This window comes from Gobio gobio, assembly GCF_949357685.1.
Source record: "Gobio gobio genome assembly, chromosome: 15".
NCBI lineage: Eukaryota > Metazoa > Chordata > Actinopteri > Cypriniformes > Gobionidae > Gobio > Gobio gobio.
In genome coordinates, this window is record NC_137108.1 from 37,111,343 (window position 1) to 37,132,088 (window position 20,746).

General features: G+C 37.1%; 1 protein-coding gene across 1 annotated transcript in view; it reads right to left on the reverse strand.

Moving 5' to 3' along the window:
* The window catches only part of tsnare1 (T-SNARE Domain Containing 1), a 211,620-nt gene that overhangs the window by 126,392 nt on the left and 64,482 nt on the right, over positions 1-20,746 (reverse strand). Inside the window, exons 3-4 of the mRNA XM_079836826.1 lie at positions 14,233-14,310; positions 14,048-14,117 (exon numbers count right to left, since the gene is read on the reverse strand). Coding sequence (XP_079692952.1) covers positions 14,048-14,117; positions 14,233-14,310 — 148 coding nt within the window. The remainder of the gene's footprint in view (positions 1-14,047; positions 14,118-14,232; positions 14,311-20,746) is intronic.

The following is a 20,746-nucleotide window of genomic DNA, read 5'->3' on the forward strand; positions in this document are numbered from 1 at the left end:
TGCATAGTTAACTTTGCATTTGCTTAGAAGATCAGACGATTAATAATACACGCGATTGGTCTTCCGCCAAGATTGCATTACTGAATCATAATATTACTGTTATGTCTGATACTGGTATGTTTTTCTACAGAAATTGCCTGTATACGAAGAAAGTAATCACAGCTATGATATACCAACTTGATTTTGAGAGAAAATTTAATTTTGTTACAAGGTGGTGTTTTCATGTGAATTTGTATGATCATTAGAAAGTAAGTAATAAAGTATGGTAAACCATACTCAGAATTTGTCCTCTGCATTTAACCTACCCAAAGCTTGAAACATTTGAGGTTTGCCACAGACTTGTCCCATCTCCTAGAACGCAACTGAATGCTTTTAAAGTGCCTCCATACTTGAAAAAACGCGGAAAACTACTTTTAAGCGGGAAATGATGGAATATTTACAAGCATATTTACAGCAGGTCTATTCACACGGGATTAGTTTACCTGAGGTAATTTTTAACAGACGTTTTTACAGAAGGTAAATCCCGTCCCAATAGAGCTCAAGTTAGTGAACACACATTAGAAGTAGTGAGTAGTGAACACTTACACATCTGGAGCAGCCGGCAGCCATTTTTGCTGAGGCGAGCGATTGGGGGTTAAGTGCCTTGCTCAAGGGCACCTTGGTTATTTCCTGTCGGTATTGAGAATAGAACCCGCAACCTTCGGGTTACCAGTCTTACTCTCTAACCATTAGGCCACAACTGCTTTAATAATAACTAGTTCATTCAAAAATGAAAACTTTGGTTTTTACATTTACTTACCCTCATATTCTTTCAAGCCTATATGACTTTCTTTCTTCCTTTGAGAACAAAAGCTAGTTTTTGAATGGTACTGCTCTTTTCCATACAATGGAAGTCTGTGAATTGTGACTAGAGGCTGTCAAGCTCCAGAAACTACAAAAGGCACCCAAAAATGCATACACACAAGTCTTCTGAAGTCATGCGATAGCTTTGTGTGAGAAAAAAAACCCACAAACTTTCTCATCTTCTGTAGCTCCCGCTAAATATTGTTCATGTTTGCAAGTAGATTAATAAAACATGGCACATATACGTACATCTCGTTTGGTCTATAAAAGAAAGACAATCATAGAGAGTAAATAATGCCACACGTTTGATATTTAGGTCAACATTCAAGGCGGTTTAAGGGAGTTTTTCAGTATCACCATCTACTTGAATGTAGTTTTGTGCAGAGGCGTCTCAGCATAAGGCTCACCTTCTGTCTACAGAATCCTCAGCAGAGACGAGGACGGACAGTGCAGTGTGTCCTCCACTCCAAAGATGAAGAGCGTCTCTCAGAAGCCCTGAACGCAGCAGAGCGGAATGTGTAATGCTCTAACGAGCACAATGACAAACAAAGGGTGTGAACGATTAATCCACTTAGTTTTGCTGTGTGTGTGTTTCTACGATTACAAAGATGGGTCAAATTTAATTAGCCAAGTGATTTTTCACTGGAATGAGACGCACCGAACATGTACAAACACTTGGAGTTGTCAAGCTAACACTTGAGAGTAGGGTTGCAACTAGCAATTGTTTAAATAATCAGTTAAATCTCTTTTTAGGATTCCAAAATGCTTTATGACGATTGACTTCTTATCAGAAATATCAAAAATACAGAAAATATTCTGAAAACCTTTTTTACAATTTAAAAAAAAATTCAATTTTAAAATGCAATTTAATCCTTTGATGGCAAAGCTGAATTTTCAGCAGCCGTTACGCCAGTCTTCAGTGTCATATGATCCTTCAGAAATCATTCTAATATGCTGATTGACTGCTAAAGAAACATTTCTTTTTTTTTGTAATGTTGAAACCAGTTGTGCTGCTTAATATTGTGGGAATCGTGATTCCTTCAGGATTCGTTGATGAATAGAAAGATCAAAAAGCATTTAACAGCCTTTAATTGAAACATATTTTTTTCATTTACCTCAAAAAGAATAATTATAAATGTCTTTACAGTCACTTTTGGTCAATTTAATGCATCCTTGCTGAATAAATATTCTTATGAGGCCAAACTTTTGAACAGTTGTGTGCTGTCTTCCTCAAGAGATTCGAAGATATTGCGCCATTTCTACAGGTTAATAAGTAACATTTTTATAGATTCAGTCATGCAATAAAATACCCACAAATCTCACAAACCAGTAGCCATGTGCCTCATCTGTCTCTTATATTGCCAGTCTCTGAAGTCCACTCTGAGTCAGTGCATTTTTAGTGTACTGGCAGTTTATATCTTGGCTTGCCTGTGACATTGTAGAGCGTGCAAATGTTTGTGCGTGTGTCTGTGTGTGAGGAAGTTTTGGGCAGGAGGGGGTGGGGGGGCAGTCTGCCAGGGCCTTTGGGCGACATATCGCCATCTGGGAGGTATGACCCTGGAACTGCAAGGTTTCCGTGGAAACTGGCTGTAATAGAATCATGGCTGGGGTGCAGCAGAGGGCAGAAAGAGTAAGAAAATGGGTAGAGTCAGAGAGCGAGCAATAGAGAGAGAGAGGGTTTGCTGTCAAGTGCCCTGTTTGGAGCAGCAGGATTAAGCCTGGCATGAAGTGAAGCACATTCAAGGTCAACTAAGAAACAGCGAAGAAAAAAAACAACAAACAGACAGAAAATGTGAAACGCATGGGCTATATACAGTATATGCATATATATATATATATATAAATATAAATATATATATATATATAAATATAAATATATATATAAATATATACACACACACACACACACACACACACACATGGGCGTAGATTACGCGGGGGACGGGGGGGATGTGTCCCCCGCACCTTTAATAAAACGTACATTCGTCCCCCGCACTTTACCACTTTAGTCTCACCGGTCCAAGTCGACCCGCTCCGTGGGGGATTCGAACCGGCGTCTAGTCGTACCACTCTTACTGGCCTACGTCTGTTATACGGACAAGTTTGTTTACGTAGAAGCCAATGTGAATAAATCTAGATATACATGACCTATCATTTTATTCGTATCCAAAAACAAGGCGCTCTGAACACCATGGAATGCTAACACTCTTTAACACTCTCAATTCATACTCGAAGCCGGAGGGCGCTCTCTCACAGAAAGTCCAAAACGGATTCGTAGAAGTAATCACGTTCCAAAGGCATTCACAGCACTGAACTAGTAGTGGGAAGTTCGGATCATTTTACTGACTCAGATCTTTGAGTCTCGTTCAGCAAAATGAACGAATCTTTTTTCGAGTCATTTCGAGTCATTTCGTTCATTTCAGAAAAATATAATTAAAATGACATGTTAAATAGCCCAACCCATCTAGTACTTATGAAAATGTTGATTACATTTGTAAAACGAAATAAAAATAAACTATAGGGTACTGCAACCAAAGCCAAATGATAAGAAACTGAAACGTTTAATTAATTGATTAGGTTTTGGGTCAGGCTATTGCAGTCTAACTCTGTTAGTTCACCTCACCTCCTGATCCAAGACATTCTTTTTTTTGCAACTTCATATTTATCACGTTTGTTCTCCGCCTCTCGTGTCTTCGAACTCCTCGAGACGTTAGTTGTCGACTCGTCTGTGTCTGACTCTGATCTGGGGCTGGGCCATGTGACACAGGTCCGGGAACAGAATGATTAGTTCATCTTTCGAGTCTCGAGTCTCGAGTTTGGGTTTGAGTCTTTCGTTCTTCCTGTCAATCCCATAGAGTCTATGCTGTCAGTAGCGGAAACAGAAAAGATTTGTTCTTTCGAGTTCGGGTTTGAGTCTTTCGTTCTTCCTGTCAGTCCCATAGATTCTATGCTGTCAGTAACGGAAACAGAAAAGATTAGTTCTTTCGAGTCTTTCGGGTTTGACGTTTGAGCCATTCGTTCTTTTGTCACGTGTGACTTCTCGTTCTTCTAGTTCACAACCTTTTTACTAACAAGCACGTAGTTATTTTTTTATTTTATTTTTATTTTTTTATATATATAATTCTCAGTTAATATCAGACATAAACAAATATGGGAAATATATTGACTATTCAAGTCTAACATCACAAATTCAAGTCAATTAGACTATTACTCATTTTGAATCATATAGCACAAACACACACTATATATATAATAATAATAATAATAATAATAATAATAATACATTTTATTTGGCCGACGCCTTTCTGAATACCCAAGGACATCTTACATACATCAACAGTCATACAAGAAAGAAATACATTAAAATACATTACATTCATAATAAAATATGTACCAAATAATATAAATCTGATTAGTGCAAAAGCGCCAAAATATAATATTTAAATAAAGTGTCAGGAGGGTTACAAGGGCGCTGTAATACTAAACTGTTTTACAGATTAAAAGCTTTCTTGAAGAGATAGGTCTTTAACAATTTTTTAAATGAATTGACTGAGTCTGCCAGTCGAATCTATATATATATATATATATATATATATATATATATATATATATATATATATATATAGATAGATAGATAGATAGATAGATAGATAGATAGATAGATAGATAGATAGATAGATAGATAGATAGATAGATAGATAGATAGATAGATAGATAGATAGATAGATAGATAGATAGATAGATAGATAGATAGATAGATAGATAGATAGATAGATAGATAGATAGATAGATAGATAGATAGATAGATAGATAGATAGATAGATAGATAGATAGATAGATAGATAGATAGATAGATAGATAGATAGATAGATAGATAGATAGATAGATAGATAGATAGATAGATAGATAGATAGATAGATAGATAGATAGATAGATAGATAGATAGATAGATAGATAGATAGATAGATAGATAGATAGATAGATAGATAGATAGATAGATAGATAGATAGATAGATAGATAGATAGACAGCATAGACTCTATGGGACTGACAGGAAGAACGAAAGACTCAAACCCGAACTCGAGACTCGAAAGATGAACTAATCATTTTTGTTCTTTCCAGTACAGATTCAGTAGCCTGGTTAAAACCAGACCATTCTCAGTAGTAATGGTCTGGCAAAGCTTCATAGACAAATCATTTCCAAAGGGGCGTCACCAACGGGCGTCGCTCAAATGCCTCTCGGTGCAATTGGATAGACCTAAAACCAATCAGAGCGATGAGGGAGATGACGTATGCAGAGCGACGGAGAAACATCTGAGACTCTGGCCGTTTCTCAATATGCGTACTTGTCTGTACTTGTGTTCTCAAATAGGAAATGTCCCCGGTTTCCATTTCAGAAATCTGGTCACCTTACCTAAACCACATATTAATGTTTAATTATTTTTAAAATGTAAACGAAAAGAGGCAGGGTGTTTTATACTTCGTTTTATTATAAATATATAAGATAATGAATGTAGGCCAACTACACGTTGCCTGAACCACATGTGTGTGGCTAATATGTTTAAGTTTTTTTTTTTTTTTATGAAATGAGGCAGTGGTGTTTTATGACATTTTTTGTACGCGAACTTCTAACTTGCGTCCGTGACATACCAAGTTTGACTCCGGAGAATGAACTCCCGATGACGGTAATAGTTAATATTAAACATATTATAGCCACACAAATGTAGTGAAGGCAATGCATATTATCTTCAATGCATGTATATAACAAAACGAAATATTTAAAAAAAACCCGGCCTGTTTTCGTTTACATTAAAAAATAAAAACATGTAATATCATGTGTGCATAATATAGCCTATATCACTGTAATACAATGAGATATGACATAAAACAAAATCCAGTCTCTTTTTGTTAAATGTTAGTTTAATGCGTGATCAATATCCATTTGAAAAGTATAAGTAAAAGGTATAAGAAGCTATACAATACATAAAGCAATTCAGTCAAAGAAAGTCAGCGCTAGGAGACTACAACGGTAAAGTTTAATAGCTTACAAATATAAAGTTATGAAACTTCACTTTGCCCTCAGACAAAACGATCTGTCAGGGAACAAATTATAGATTAATGAGAGCAAAGATCAGCCGTTAAATCTACACAAGACGAATCATATCTTCACATCAGAGCCAGCGGCAGACGGCAGAAGGACTGGCCGAGGAAAGGCGCCTCTCGGTGGGGTTGAGCAATTGAGCGCCGCTGGTCCACTGGAGCTCACAACTCCAAAAACGGCAGATCAAATTTTCAAAAAGGCGCTCTCTTTATAAATAAACCACAGATTTTGGCTTTAAAAACAACTACATTCTCGCCTGAAAAGGACTTAAAACTATATTTTGTGAAACATTAACACTACCAGAGGGCTCTCGCTAAGACAAGCAAGCTGGTATATCAGACTTTTGCCGAATCCAGTCGGTAAGACAGCGATAACATCTTTTTTAGATATGAAGGCTTCTTGTGTTGTTCTTTGCTCTGGTTTTAACGGAATGGAAAAGTTTAAATCGCTTAAAACAGCCGCGATAGCTGATAGTGATGTTCCACTGCTGCATCCATCTTTGTAGTCAGTGTACAGAATCTGCTTCACTGTCGCTGCGCTGTCGTCATTGTGTAAAGCCCGCCTCAACGTTTCTGATTGGTGCCTCGATTTCTGGGGCTTAGAAATGGGTTTGAATGGGCTCTTTGCCAGACTACTTGCAGAGCAAATCTAAATTTGCCGGAAGTTGTCTGGGTTTTCCCAGGCTACAGATTCAGCGTAATGCGCATGCGCGGTCAACACAAAATGAACGAATCACTCTCTGAGACAACTCGGTAGTCCCGAGTCATATTAAAGATTCGTTCAAAATGAACGAATCGTTCATGAACGACACATCACTACACTGAACCATAATTATGACTGATGAAACGCGACGACAAACACATGATTTCGACATTATATGGTTCATGTGTGTTTTTCAAGCCATCTCAAGGTATTTATTGACAATAAAGTATATGAATAATGCAGTGCTAACTGACATCCTTTTTAATGTTTAGTATCTTCTGCTCACCAAGGCTGCATTTATTATATAAAACAGCTGTTTACTATGTAACTGAGCTAGTAAACGTGTAATTTATTCCTGTGATCAAAGCTGAATTTTCAGCATCATTAAACCAGTCTTCGGTGTCACATGATCCTTCAGAAATCATTCTAATATGAGGATTTGCTGCTCAAGAAACATTTATGATTATTATAAATGTTGAAAACAGTTGTGCTGCTTAAAAATGTTGTGGAAACCATGATACATTTTATTTGTCAGTATTCTTTGATGAATAGAAAGTTAAATTAACTGCATTTATTTGCATTAAATAAAGCACTTATTAAATATAAATCTTTATTTATATTATAAATATCACTTGTGATCAATTTAATGCATGTTTAATTAATAAAAGTATTAATTTCTCTCTTTTTTAATCTTACCACAAAAGTTTGAATACTATCATGGTGTCCACAAAAATTAAGCAGCAGTGTTTTCAGCACTGTATTAAGTAAGCAACTGTTTTCATCATTGATAATAATCATAAATGTTTCTTGAGCAGCAAATCCTCATTTTAGAATGATTTCTGAAGGATCATGTGACACTGAAGACTGGAGTAATGATCCTGAAAATTCAGCTTTGATCACAGGAATAAATTACTTAATTTCTTTATATATTCACATAGATAACAGCTGCTTTACATTGGCATACAATTTCACTGTATTACTTTTTTACTGAATTTGCAGCCTTGGTGAGCAGAAGTCTTCTTTCAAAAACATTGAACAATTGTAATTTTTTAACTACACTGCCTTGTACAGTGATATTTTTTTAACATTGCATAAAATACATGGGTACTTAATGCACAAGTGTTTGTAGTGCGTAAACCAATCATAAAATTGGCATAAAATATAGGGGAAAATATTAAACATATTAGTGGTTATTGTTCAGAAGTGTATTTGATATCTTACTGAATTAAAAGCAATAGATCAATTAAATCTGTCAATTAGACAGAGGTCAGAAAAAAAACTGGTATTATACCTGACATTTCTGTCCCCCTCACTTATGAAAAGACGGCTACGCCCCTGCGCACACACACACACACACACACACACACACACACACACACACACACACACACACACACACACACACACACACACACACACACACACACACACACACACACACACACACACACACACACACACACTACACACTCCCTGTATAGCTGCTTTGCTCAAGTTGATATTCATGAGCTTCCGTTTTTTTGAATGAATCATTCAAAGACACAAATCAGTCTGAAACAAATCAGTTATCAGTTTGAATCAGTCACTGATTGAACGAGAGAACTGTTATTGTGTTATCTGTTGCCTACCTAACACATCCCTCACAATATGGCTTAAAAGAATAGTTCACCCAAAATGAAAATTCTGCCATCATTTACTCATCTAACCCAGATTTCTGTTGACTTTACAAAGACGTTACTGGTAACGCTTTTCCATGCATTGTGAACTGGATTTATTGGAAAGATCCAACTCTTCAGAAAACTCTTCTGGCTTCAGAAAACTTGGAATAGAGGGTATGACTAGTCTGTTGTAGCCAGACCTTCAGACTGACGGCAGAAGGTCTGGACCCTACAGCAGCTTTCATTGACCAAGGACCGCCCAGAGGCCATCTGACTGACATGTAAATCAAACAATTACAGTTTGTTTTGTTCTGTGTCATGTTTAGTGGTGTGAAAATGTAACGTTGATGTCCCACCGATGACAGACCGATGTGTAAAACTCTTGGTCGTAATTTAAAGAGTCTATGCCGTGAACTTTACATGCTTCACATACTTTTGAAAATCCAGCATTTAGTTGATCCTTGTAATCGCTCATTGTCACAGTTGTAAACACAACGGCTTGCTTCTTCCAGAATTCAACCAATCAGATGATGACTTTGAAACTCCAATTTTGTGTCCCATATGAATCAGATCCAACGATCAACCAACGGTCCGTGGGCATTACGTCTGAGGCTGAGACTAGGGTATGACTAATACAAACTACTTTTATAGTGCTTTTGTATTTTGAAACCTGACCCCCCATTAATTATATGGAAAATAGTGACCAGCACAACTTTTTTAAAAACCTTTTCTGTTCGATAAAAAAAAAGATATACCAGTTTGAAGCATTTATGGGGTGAACTACTCCTTTTAAAGTGCCCCTATTATGCTTTTTCGAATATTCCCTTACATGCAGTGTGTAATATACACTCACCTAAAGGATTAGAACACCTTACTAATACTGTGTTTGACCCCCTTTCGCCTTCAGAAATGCCTTAATTCTACGTGGCATTGATTCAACAAGGTGCTGAAAGCATTCTTTAGAAATGTTGGCCCATATTGATAGGATAGCATCTTGCAGTTGATGGAGATTTGTGGGATGCACATCCAGGGCACGAAGCTCCCGTTCCACCACATCCCAAAGATGCTCTATTGGGTTGAGATCTGGTGACTGTGGGGGCCATTTTAGTACAGTGAACTCATCGTCATGTTCAAGAAACCAATTTGAAATGATTCGAGCTTTGTGACATGGTGCATTATCCTGCTGGAAATAGCCATCAGAGGATGGGTACATGGTGGTCATAAAGGGATGGACATGGTCAGAAACAATGCTCAGGTAGGCCGTGGCATTTAAACGATGCCCAATTGGCACTAAGGGGCCTAAAGTGTGCCAAGAAAACATCCCCCACACCATTACACCACCACCACCAGCCTGCAGTGGTAACAAGGCATGATGGATCCATATTCTCATTCTGTTTACGCCAAATTTTGACTCTACCATCTGAATGTCTCAACAGAAATCGAGACTCATCAGACCAGGCAACATTTTTCCAGTCTTCAACTGTCCAATTTTGGTGAGCTCGTGCAAATTGTAGCCTCTTTTTCCTATTTGAAGTGGAGATGAGTGGTACCCGGTGGGGTCTTCTGCTGTTGTAGCCCATCCGCCTCAAGGTTGTGCGGGTTGTGGCTTCAAAAATGCTTTGCTGCATACCTCGGTTGTAACGAGTCGTTATTTCAATCAAAGTTGCTCTTCTATCAGCTTGAATCAGTCGGCCCATTCTCCTCTGACCTCAAGCATCAACAAGGCATTTTCACCCACAGGACTGCCGCATACTGGATGTTTTTCCCTTTTCACACCATTCTTTGTAAACCCTAGAAATGGTTGTGCGTGAAAATCCCAGTAACTGAGCAGATTGTGAAATACTCAGACTGGCCCGTCTGGCACCAATAACCATGCTACGCTCAAAATTGCTTAAATCACCTTTCTTTCCCATTCTGACATTCAGTTTGGAGTTCAGGAGATTGTCTTGACCAGGACCAAACCCCTAAATGCATTGAAGCAACTGCCATGTGATTGGTTGATTAGATAATTGCATTAATGAGAAATTGAACAGGTGTTCCTAATAATCCTTTAGGTGAGTGTAGCTGTCTGTGAATGTAAACGTTCTGCAAAGTTGTAAAGTCGAAAGTGCACAATAAATAAAGTGATTGTCTCCCATTAGAAATAATCGTCTCAGAACCATCTGAACGAGTCGTCTGTAATCCGAATCATGGCTATCACTAGATAATACATTTGCATAATGCCCGCCTATTTTGTATGTTGTCCGCAGGTGAACAACTTGTCTTGCCTTAAAACGCGTCATTTTACTGACGACTTTTACGAGTCCAACGTTCGATTCACAAAACATTTGCACTGGAAAGATGGGTCAGTACCCAGTTTATTTGGACCAGCTTGCTCCTCAGAATCACAACCTGTAAGTATGAATAATTATTGATGTATATATTTTTCTACCGGGTGTTCAAAATACGTACATAGTTTTGTGTTTCAGCGAACCGATTAACTCACGTTACCGTCTTACTGAAATAGATCTGCAAATCAGCTGTGTGTCACTATTACCTAAAACTGTCCATTAATGCAGATTGTCTGTCGTTCTTACTACTTTGAGTAAAGATAAAAGATGGAGGAAGATTTGTTTTGCAAACTTTAATGTTACATCAGTCTTTCACGTTAGTGCTAAGCTAACGTATTCACCGTTATTGATACAGTTAATACAGTTCCCACATATGCACTGCAATAAATTAGACATATGGACATAATGGACATACACTTGTCAATGCGGATGGTGAGGAGGAATTACAGTTGCAAGATCTCATAATGTACCTCAAAATGAGTAGCATATCACTGAGAAATGTCCATCTCCTGTTGTCCTTGCAATGGAGGTTCGGGTTGAATAACTAGTTCATACTAGAAATTGTTAAATCAACGTCATCCTTACTGTCTTTACAGTGTGTACAATCGCTGATCACTGAGGAAGCCTGCAGAGCTGAAGTTCAGTTATGGTAATGTACGTTTAGCTTCCAACAAGCTCTGTAGACGGTAGACCAATCACAACAGACTGGTCCATCTGGCCAATCAGAGGAGGGATTTAGAGAGTTTTTTTTTCTTTTGAGAATCATTGAAAAATGTGATGTGCAATGTATATCATGAGAAAATGAAAGTGTTCTTGACCTTTGATACAACTCTATCGCCAAAATTAGGAACCTTTAAAATAGCATAATAGGGTCACTTTATATAATTAATTACTGGTGGATGTTTATACACTAACATTTAGGTAATGGGGTGATGAATTGAGAAATCAACTTTCCCTTGAGCTTTTGATATATAAAAGGTCATAGTAACAAGAATATCCTGTAAGTTTCAGAGCTGAAAACTTCCTTGTTAGTCAAAGAAAAGCTTTTATTGACACCAGGCCCAGCAACCGATCGATCTCAGAATGTGCCCGGCTATTACGCCTGAGTGCAGTGAAGCACCGCCTCAACAGAAGAAGAACAACGCCTGATTCTGTAGCCCCGCCCACCGACTCGTGCTACTAACATAACACAGGCCAACATGGAGCTAAACCGGATAGAATTTCTAAACATACCACATAAGCTTCATTCGGATCCCAATATTATGAATGCATGGATGAACTTTATTTTTAATGAAGTTCCAGCTCATGTGGGGAAGACATTGCGCGTCTGTTCTTTCATTTCACTGGATTCGTTTGTAAACAAGAGACTGGATTTGCAGACAGGATGAGATTAACCATACTTATGTGAGTAAAAAATATTTTTGTATGTGACAGTATTGCATTGTTACAGATCGTTTGATATCTATTGATTATGTGTACGTGTCTAACTGAACATTAGCACACTGTCAAAGGCTGAAGAATACTTTATTTGTGGTGTTGTTGGTTCATTGCGAATCGGGATCAGACTCGGACATGTATGGGCTAGGGCTCGCAAAGCCCAACGGGACGGGGCTATGTGTTTTTCAGACGGGCTACCAAAACGTAAGCCCAAAACAGGCTCTCTTAGTGAAATAACATTCCTTTTTTGATGTGCGTTCACTCTCTTGACTTGATATTTGAAGGAAAAATACAATCACGGAGGTTTTGATCATGCAGTCTGCGATGTACTTGGCGTGTGTGTGTGTGTGTGTGTGTGTGTGTGTGTGTGTGTGATGCACGTTTCACACTTATATCCATTGATTGGGGGGGCCATGTAATAAAAAAATAACATTCCAATCAATCGCGGGTGGATGAGAGATAAATCATTGTGTTTGTTTGATAAAGATATTTTGCGAGCCCTGTGGGATGAATCATTTCGTTTGCCGTTTCTACACACGCTTTCAAAACAATTCCTTGTGTACTCATGGGGGAGCCGAAGCTCATTAAATATACAAAACTGTTATCCAATCCTAGACGTGGGCATTTACTTCCAAGTCTTCAGTGCGGCACGCCCATCAAAACCCAATGTTTCTTGAGAGAGCCTCAAAACCAGGGTAGAAAATAGCCTATTACATATAATTTATGATGTTTTTGAATGTAAAAACCATGCGAATGTCGAAAAAATTTAAAAAGCCAGTTCATGACCCCTTTAAAGATATACACCAGAACAGAGTTTTGTCCTTCTAAAAGGTCATTTATTTTACAATTCAAATATCTCACTCTCACCAAATAGTATATACTGTAGTTGGGTTAAATGTTTATTAAATTACTAAAATAATCATTAACAAAATCATTAAGGAACTGCAGATGAATAGGAATGCGCATCCCTAATGGAGAGTTCTAGAAAGACTGAAAATGTGGTGCAAAGAAAGCGAGAGAAGCAGGTGCAACTTTGTTGAATATACATGCAGACGCTAATGAAGTGGGAAAAGAAAAACATATCTTGCACACTACACTTTTCACATCAGCTAATGACTCAGGTGTGCTTGAGACTGGCTGTCTGCAATAAACCTACGTTCAATTCCATACAAGACAAAACTGCAGGGGTACACAAGGGAAATGTTACACTGTTATGCCTTTGTGATATAATTTTAGCTCATAATTCTTTATTGTATAACGTGCAGTCACTCCAGAAGAACAGCAGAGGGTGTAGCAGTAGAAAGACATTGCTGCTTATCTCATTTGGTTTTAGGCAGCCGATCTGCCCAAAGGCTTTATAGCTAACAATAGATGTCATGTTGCGCCTTAGGGATGGTGATTCTTCAAAGGGGGGGAAAACAACAGCACACACACAAGACAGTGTTAGGTTTTCAATGCTTTCATTATCAAAAAAAGAAAAGAAATGGCTGATATAATTGATGAGCCGCCACTGGACACAGATTGTGTAATGCATTTCAAACAACAGCGATTTCAGACCAGCTACTTTGTCATCGGAAAATAATTTAGTAATTGCGGCAACCTGACTACAAAAGTCAGATGAGTAATCAATACATGCTGGGTGGAAGGTGATGAAAGAGTGAGAGCGAGCTCTCAGATGTTACTCTGTTTCATAGTGCTCTATAGAGAGTCAGCAAAAGAGAAGCTATTAAAACCAATGAAGGCCTGTGAGAGAATATCAAGACATCATAATGGAGCACAAATCTGCTTTTCTCTTCCACAATAAAAGGTCCTGGGAGTTATTTTATATATATAAACACAGTATATATATATATATATATATATATATATATATATATATATATATAAATAGATGAAAAAGGTAAAATTACATTTAGTGTGCATGCTCAGGTTTGTGCGCGCGTGTGTGTGAGAGTGTCTCTGTGTGTGTTGACTTACAAACTCTGCCGTAGCTCTGCTGTGTCTCTGGATGTTCCCAACGACTGAAGGTTCTTCTCTAGTGTTACCACTGAAAGGAACAGACAGAAACTTCCATGTGTATTTCATTTTGGTCACTTTCAACTCGCGACTTCCTAAACGGCTTAAAATCAAGGTCAGGATATTTGGAGGCTTTTAAAACTCACCGTTAGCATTGATCTGAAAGATGTTAGAGGAGGTTTCCTGAAACACGTCTTGCAGCTCTGAGGGGCTGACTTGTGTAGCTGTGGGGGAAAGAAGTTTTGACATTTTGACAATGTATTTGTAAAAACAGCCTTTAAAGATGATGTGTTTCATTTGTTTTATGCTTACATAGTATCCCAGGCAATTTATTTTAAATCAATGGCAATACAATGAATAAATCAGAGACTGAAATATGATTCAACGAGCACTGTACAAAACCATAAAAAGAACATTATACGCACACATCAGTTCGCATTTATTATTAATGAACCAATGTGTTATTTGTGAAAGAATTGTTTATTGTGACTATTAATAGAATTAATTATTTATTAAAAATTACACTATCAATTCAATAGCATTTCTGGATGCATTTCATTTTTTAAACAGCAAAGACTTTCACATTGTTTTATTTCAAATGCTGTTCTTTTGGACTTTCTACTCATCAAAAAAAATAAAAATAAAAAATAAATTATATATATATAATAATTGTCACAGATCCAACACAAATATTAAGCAGCACAACTGTTTTATACAATGATAATAAGAAGAATTGTTATTACACTGTAAAAAATGATCAGTTGACTAAACTTAATTTTAAGGCAACGGGTTTCATGCGTAATTTGAAAAATTAAGTTATGTGAACTTGCCAATTCCACATATGTAACTTATTTTTTCAAATGATGCATTAAGTTGATTTACTTACTTTTAAGGCAATGGGTTTCCTCACTTTTCTGATCACTTTTTTACAGTGTTGAATGGTTTCTGACATATCACAGGAATAAATTACACTAAAAATATATAAAAATAGCAAATTGTTATTTTAAATTGTAATAACAGTAATATTGTGAAATAGTATTTTTATCAAATAAAGGCAGTCTTGGTAAGAATAAAAGACTTCTTTCAAAAATATATACTATATATACTATAATAATTATTTAATTATTTTGTGTCTTTCATCATATTGCTGTTCCCATGTTTTATGAAAGAAAAAGTCACTTGAGGGTGTGCGTTAAAGTGACTTTACCATGGTTAAGTAGGATTAAGAAATGCCCAAAAACCTAAAAAAAAAGTAATATTTTTTACATTATAATTTAGTTTTTTTGTGCTTTTTTTTTTATAAATTAAACCTTTACCTGAGGTTAAAAAAAAAACACTATTACTAAATGCCTCATGCATGATGATGTTTTTTTCTGCACCCCCCATATTTCTTCTAAGAGGAGCCAAACAAAGCAGAATCAAAAACACACCATGTTTCTGGACAGCAGCTAGGCCTAAACAGACTGAGTCGTGAGCCATCCAAATGGGAGTGTGGGCACAGCCATTTTCTTCATCAAATGCATGTATCATGCACACCCTGATAAGAACAGGTAATCATCAAGAGCTCTTAATCAAAATCAATTGCACATCCTCATCAAAGTACAACCCACAGGCCCTGCACACATACACACAAATGTGTCATCCCTCGGCTTTTGTCTACCTCTGCCCTCAAAATGACTGTAATGGACGTGCTGTTTTTCACAACTCTTCATCTGTGCCCTAATGCACTTGCACTTGAGAGGTGAAAATCATAGGCAATCTTTTGCAGATGCATATTCTACTCTAAGAGAGGGTTTGGACTTGGTACAGAGGAAGCAGGTGAAGAGAGGAGGAGGAATACGGAAGAGCAGCAAATATTCCTGTCCACGATTCTTGTTGGTCCACTGAAGCATGTATGTAGCACCCAAAATAACTCAATGATTTTTTTTTTTTTAAACACACACACACACAAATAAGAGACACACATTTAAAGAACTGCTCTCATGGGGGTGAAAGAGTGTATCAAAACCTTATCGCTACAATTAGACAGAGAGGTGGCTAATTTGTTATTAAAGCAGGATGTCAACAGCTTCATGGTGTCAAACTGAGATTCAAAAGCAATATTATAATAGAAAATAATAACTACAACTAAAATGAACACAAATTAAATCAAAAGAACTTAAACTACTTATACTCTCCACCATAGATACAGTCAGCAATGGTTCATATACTGGGGTTGTGAAGTCCTGGTTACTATAGTAACTAATTTAAAAAAAATTAAATAAAATTATATGACACTATATTACTTTTTTGCACTTTAAAGGGGTGATGAATTGAGAAATCAACTTTCCCTTGAGCCTTTGATATATAAAAGATCATTGTGAAATAAGAATATCATGTACGTTACGGAGCTGAAAACTTCCTTGTTAGTCAAAGAAAAGCTTTTATTGACACCAGGCCCAGAATATAAAACGCTTGATCTCAGAATATGTCGACCCTTGACATACTCGTATGCTGAAACGCCGCCTCAACCGATAAATATGTACGCCTGATTCTGTAGCCCCGCCCACCGACTCGTGGAGCTACCGAGCTACTTGCTCGCGCTACTGAGCAATAAACATGCCGAAAATAGCAAGATATTGCGCTGTACCTGGTTGTGGAAGAACACAGTCGCTGCATAAGCTTCCTTTGGATTCTAATATTGGAAATGTGTGGTTGAACTTTACTTTTAATGAATATCCAGCTTACATGGGGAAGACATTGCATGGATGTTCATTTAACCATGGATTCGTTTGTAAACAAGAGACTGGATTTGCAGACAGGATGAGATTACATGAATGAATGAAGCAATACACTAATGTGAGTAAAAAATGTTTTTATATGTGATAGTATTGCTTTGCAATGTGATAGCATTGTAACAGATCAAATACAATGTTACATTGTGTACATGTCTAACTAAACATAACTGTCACAGGACTCGCAAAGCCCAACGTCCCGGGGCTATGTGTTTTCCAGACAGGCTATCAATACGTATCATCTTAAATAGTGAAATAACATTTCTTTCTGGACGTGCATTGTCCACTCTCTTGACTTGATATTTGAAGGAAAAATACAATTGCAGAAGTTTTGATCATGCTGTCTGCAACGTACTTCGCGCGCGCGTATATCCACGGATCGGGCGGGCCAAGTAATATAAAATAATGTTCATATTAATTGCTGGTGGTTAAGAAATAAATCATTGTGTTTGTTTGATAAAGACCTTTTGCGAGCCCTGTGGGTTAATCATTACAGTTGCTATTTTCCCACACGCTTTCAAAACAATGCCTCATGGGGGAGCTGAAGCTCATTAAATATGCAAAGCCTATCCAATCATAGCAGTGGGCGTTTAAAAACCGAGCGTGTCTTGAGAGAGGCTCAAAACCAGGGCAGAAAATAGCCTATTACTTATTCATTATGATGTTTTTGAATGTAAAAACCACGCAAACATCACAAGTAGACCTCAGACAACAGTATAAACATTTTTGAAAGCCAGTTCATGACACCTTTAAATAAAGCCAAGAAAACTATATTTATAAGTTTCCCAACAATTTAAATCCTACACCAAATTTGTGTCAGTGTATAAGACAACTACTTTGGAAACCAGCACTTTGATAACATGCGTTTACAGAAAACATTTATTACAGTCTATTAAGATAATTTTAAATTTAAGACCAAAGTGCCAGAATAGGACAAACTATGAGCTGAAATGTAGGCAGTATCAATAGATATGTGCCAAAATATATCTGGAACATGATGAATAACGTTAATAATCAGTTCAAAAGTAAGAAGAAAATGGGGACTTCTTGACATTACACGTGTGACTAATAGTTTAGCATGAGCAGATTAAAAATAAAAATATTTTAGGTGTCAATTTGACATGACAGCGAGAAGCATATGACATTATCTATCTGACTGCTTCCAGCCAGATGTGCTTGTGTTTATGTGTGTGTGCACTACAAAGGTGATAAGCTGTTCTCAGTGGATCATTTTTCAGGGAAACAACCTTTTGTGCCCTTACTGTTATCTTCACTGGCCTCCAGCTATGCGCACACCTCTCATACTCACTCCTCCATCACTGTGATAGATGGACGTTCCATATTCATTCCACTCAGCATTGAGCACTATCCCTCCATATGGGGTGGGCTAAGAGGGGGAAACACAAGGGCACTACTTCCTGTGAGTATGTATGAAGACCCAGCATGATTCCCTCACAACACTTCATGAGACCTAGATTCAGCTAAACTCCCATCACACACAATTATTGTGTTGGGATTCTCTGACATTTTTCCTGTCGCCCATGGTGCTGTGTGTCTATTTGTTATTTGTTTTGCGTCTGTGCCACAGTCAAAGAACATTCTAGCGGTTCCATCTAATGCTGGAACATCTCAGAATTGAAATCTAAGAAAAATTAATTTAATGTAGGTCTATACAGTTATAAGCGGAGAATGTTAAAAAAGTAAATGTACTTTTAGAAATAAAAACATACAGAATTTTTTTTGCAATTCAATATTTAAATAACAAATAATATAATTAGACACTCTGCAAGCAACTTGCCATTTTTTTCATGCATTTCTGCAATGTATTCAGCTCATAGATATAGATTCTATGGACATAGTTTAATTATTCAAATGATAATTAATGATGCTGTGAAATGATATTTATGGAATGGCACACACAAAAAAAACATTACCTGAAAGATATCACTGAATTAGGTGTCCTCAAAGAAAAATAAAAAAATCAGAAGACTTTGATGTGCATTCTGCATGCCTGTCGTAAAGAGAGGGTGTCTAAAGGCTGATTTATACTTCTGCTGTTGTTATACTAATTGACGCGTTGTTAAATTTTTGGAGAGGTGCACGTCAGGGTTCGTTGTAGGCTTCGCCTGCAACACACAGCCTACAACGTAGCTATGGCATACACTCGATGCAGAAGTATAAATTGGGCTTCATTTCTTAATTGTCTGCTGTAAAAGTCTTACAAGTAAACCACAAAAAAAGTCCTCAAGCAATTAAGTAATCAATTAAACAGTCAGTAATAAAATAAGAACTTATAAACAAATGACAATACTGCCCTACAAAGGCAAACGGCCCGGAGTTACGATATTCTGCCTTTGTTTTACTGTCCATTAAAGTTTGCTGTGTTTAAATGACGGTGTAGCCTGGGTCATACATCTGTCACTGAAGCACTTCTGACACACACGATATCTGAATAAAAGTGTAGGTAAAACAAATAGTTGAGTGGTTGTTTTTACTAATAGCGTTTAAGGATGACATCAAGGTCAAGGTAAAAAATTGTGTAACACAAAACATGCATTTTAGACTAACAAATTAGATCGATCGCAATCTACTTCGTTTAGCTAGCTAGCAGCCTGTAGCATAAATAGTCTAGTCAGCTATCCAATGAATAGGCTATCAAACAACTGCTCCACATAAAAAAGCAATTGTAAATCCTCCAAAATAAATGCCATGGTCACTAGATTTGATTCAAGTGTAACTATAATGATTTTGTAAATAGTGATCAGCAAACCAAATATTGATAATGTGGAAGTTACTGCCATTTGCCTTGGTGTGACATTTTGCAGACAATACAAAAGGCAGAGTACAGTTACTTCAAAATAGAGGTCAAAAGTCAAGTTTGAGCTCAAGATTTTTTTTAATGTAGATCATTTTCATTACTAAAACATCTAATTGCCAGATTTCAAGTGTCCTACCTATAATAATTTGGCTGGACAACTAAAAATATTTAAAGTAATCTTTCTCAGTTCCACACTCTAGCGAGTTAAGGTCTTTTGCTTTTGTAGGGCAGAATAGGACAAATAAATACAACATAAAGATACAGATACAAACAGTACTTTAAGTTTAAAGGGTAATTTCAGTGATTTAGCATTAGGCTTTGTATCAGTAGAAACCCGGTAGTATATTCAAATTATGGTACTTTCCCCCCTCATATCCCCCAGAGACAAGAGAATTATGCATTTTATTTCTGGAGAAAATCCTCAGATGACGCAAATATCGTAATTTTGCGTCACCAGAGGATTTTTTGGCCAGAGGCTAAATACTACAGCCACTAGATGGAGCTGTTCCGCATGTTATCAACCGGCCCATAGGGGAGAGATCTCACTCACAAAATGTAAGACACAGACGGCCGCACGGACATTCATAACGGATCGATGCAGAGCAAAGTGTTTAAACTTTTCAATGAATTCCTGTGATAGTTTAGCTTCCATATGCGATCAGAAAACATGGCAGACTGGCGCTTAACGTTACCTCAGCTCTTCGTGATGAATGAAATCTGATCCTGTGCCGTGACTTTCGTTCGGCTCACTCACACTTTATTGAAAAGACACGTTCAGTTTTTAATTGTAGTGTTTATTCTCTAACACAAAATTATTCTATTACTATGAAGATCAAAACGACGGTGTACGGAGTGGCCTCGTAGGGCAGCGAAGCAAGTGCATTCTGGGAGTTGTTGTCTTTCATCCACATGAGACAAAAATACATTTTCTGTCTTTTCTCAGTCTAAAAGGCACAAAATTCAAAAATAATTTCACATTTCTACTACATAAATGACCCAGTTTAAAAACAAAGCTTAATGCTAAATCACTGAAGTAAGTATTGTTCACCGTTGTTGTTGTTTGATTAA